At 48.4% G+C, this 1,611-nt stretch overlaps 1 protein-coding gene across 1 annotated transcript in view; it reads right to left on the bottom strand.

Moving 5' to 3' along the window:
• MYBBP1A (MYB binding protein 1a) overlaps positions 1-1,611 on the bottom strand; it is a 64,439-nt gene that overhangs the window by 54,017 nt on the left and 8,811 nt on the right. Inside the window, exon 11 of the mRNA XM_019545297.1 lies at positions 117-242. Coding sequence (XP_019400842.1) covers positions 117-242 — 126 coding nt within the window. The remainder of the gene's footprint in view (positions 1-116; positions 243-1,611) is intronic.

Here is a 1,611-nt window from a genome sequence, read left to right on the forward strand (position 1 = left end):
GATTAGCAAAAAGGCCAATTATAATTATACTCTTGACTTTCACTTGACCATGTGCTCCTGCTTGCCTCAAAATGGATCAGCGGCCAACATTAAGTGTAGGCGGCCAAATTCATCACCTGAAAAACAAGTTTGCAGCCACTGAGCGAGATCGTTCAAGCAGGGGGGGTGATGGGATGGATTCTGTCTCAGGTATTTCAGAGGTTGGTTTCTTGGTCACGAAGAAAGCATGGAAGAAGCAAAATCTAAAGTGGAAAGAAAAAAGTAGAATGAAGACTTGGGTTCAGTGCATGTCCACAAAGCAGCGTTTACATGCAAGCTAACAATAAATGCCATACATTTATTTAGCTTTTATTAGCCAAGAATCTCTAAGCAACTCACATATTTCAATTAAACTTTATCTATCCTGTATACACTACACACCACAAAGTACCTAAAGACAGAGGACTTTAACCTCTTACAACATCATTAGTACACTACCTGGGCACTTACAGTACCAAATTTAGCTACAAAGGGCATTTATACACCTGTTCGGGGGTGGCTCCAAAAGCCGCTCTAATTAAAGCGCCTGCAGGATCTTGTGTATCAGCGTCCCTGTGCTTAAAAATGGTGGTGGAAAAGCTTTATCTAAAGCTCATTAGACATGGAGGCTGCTGCGGCACAGTAATTACCATGCTCCAGCAGACTCGATTAATGAAGTCTGCTCTGACACATTGTACTTACAGCACACTAGAGCAACCTTGCTGCTTGTGTATAGGTGCCGAAAGAGTCAGATTCTCAAAAGGTACTTGGATGCCCAAAGGTGATGAGAGATCATTAAAAGTCTTTACCAATCTGGCTCAAACAGTTGCTTGGTCCCCTGGGCCTAGCCCTGGCAAAGCTGCTGCTTTGCATCCCTGCCCCCAGGGTCCCTGACCCAGGCTGGGCTGCTCTCATGCTGCTCAGGCCCTTTAATGTCTCTCCCCTCTGCATGGCTCTCTGCTGGGTGCCCCTCAAGTGCCCTCGTGACTTCCATACCACCCCCATAGCCACAACCTGGCTAGCCCTACGGAAGAAAAAGAATTGGGGGTCACTACTGACCACAAGATGAACATGAGCCTTCAATGTGATGCTGCAGCTGGTAAAGCGACCAAAACGCTGGCTTGCATCCATAGATGCTTCTCAAGCTCAAGCAAATCCCGGGGCGTCATTCTCCCCTTGTACTCAGCCTTGGTGAGGCCACAGCTGGAGTGCTGCGTCCAGTTTTGGGCCCCACAATTCAAAAAGGATGTGGAGAAGCTTGAGAGAGAGAGTCTAGAGAAGAGCCACGCGCATGATCAGAGGTCAGGAAAACAGACCTTACAACGACAGGCTGAGAGCCAAGGGGCTCTTTGGCTTGGAAAGGCTCAGGGGTGACCTGATGGCCACCTATAAGTTTATCAGGGGTGACCACCAGTGTCTGGGGGAATGTCTGTTCACCAGAGCGCCCCAAGGGCCTTCCTGAAGTCCAAGTATACGACATCCACCCCTCCTCCTGCGTCGAGGCGTTTTGTGACCTGGTCATAAAAAGAGACTAGATTGGTCAGGCACGATCTCCCTGCCACGAACCCGTGCTGGTTTCCCCTCAGCATAATT

The sequence above is a fragment of the Crocodylus porosus genome, unplaced genomic scaffold, assembly GCF_001723895.1.
Source record: "Crocodylus porosus isolate Cpor-Errol unplaced genomic scaffold, CroPor_comp1, whole genome shotgun sequence".
NCBI classification, from domain to species: Eukaryota; Metazoa; Chordata; order Crocodylia; family Crocodylidae; genus Crocodylus; species Crocodylus porosus.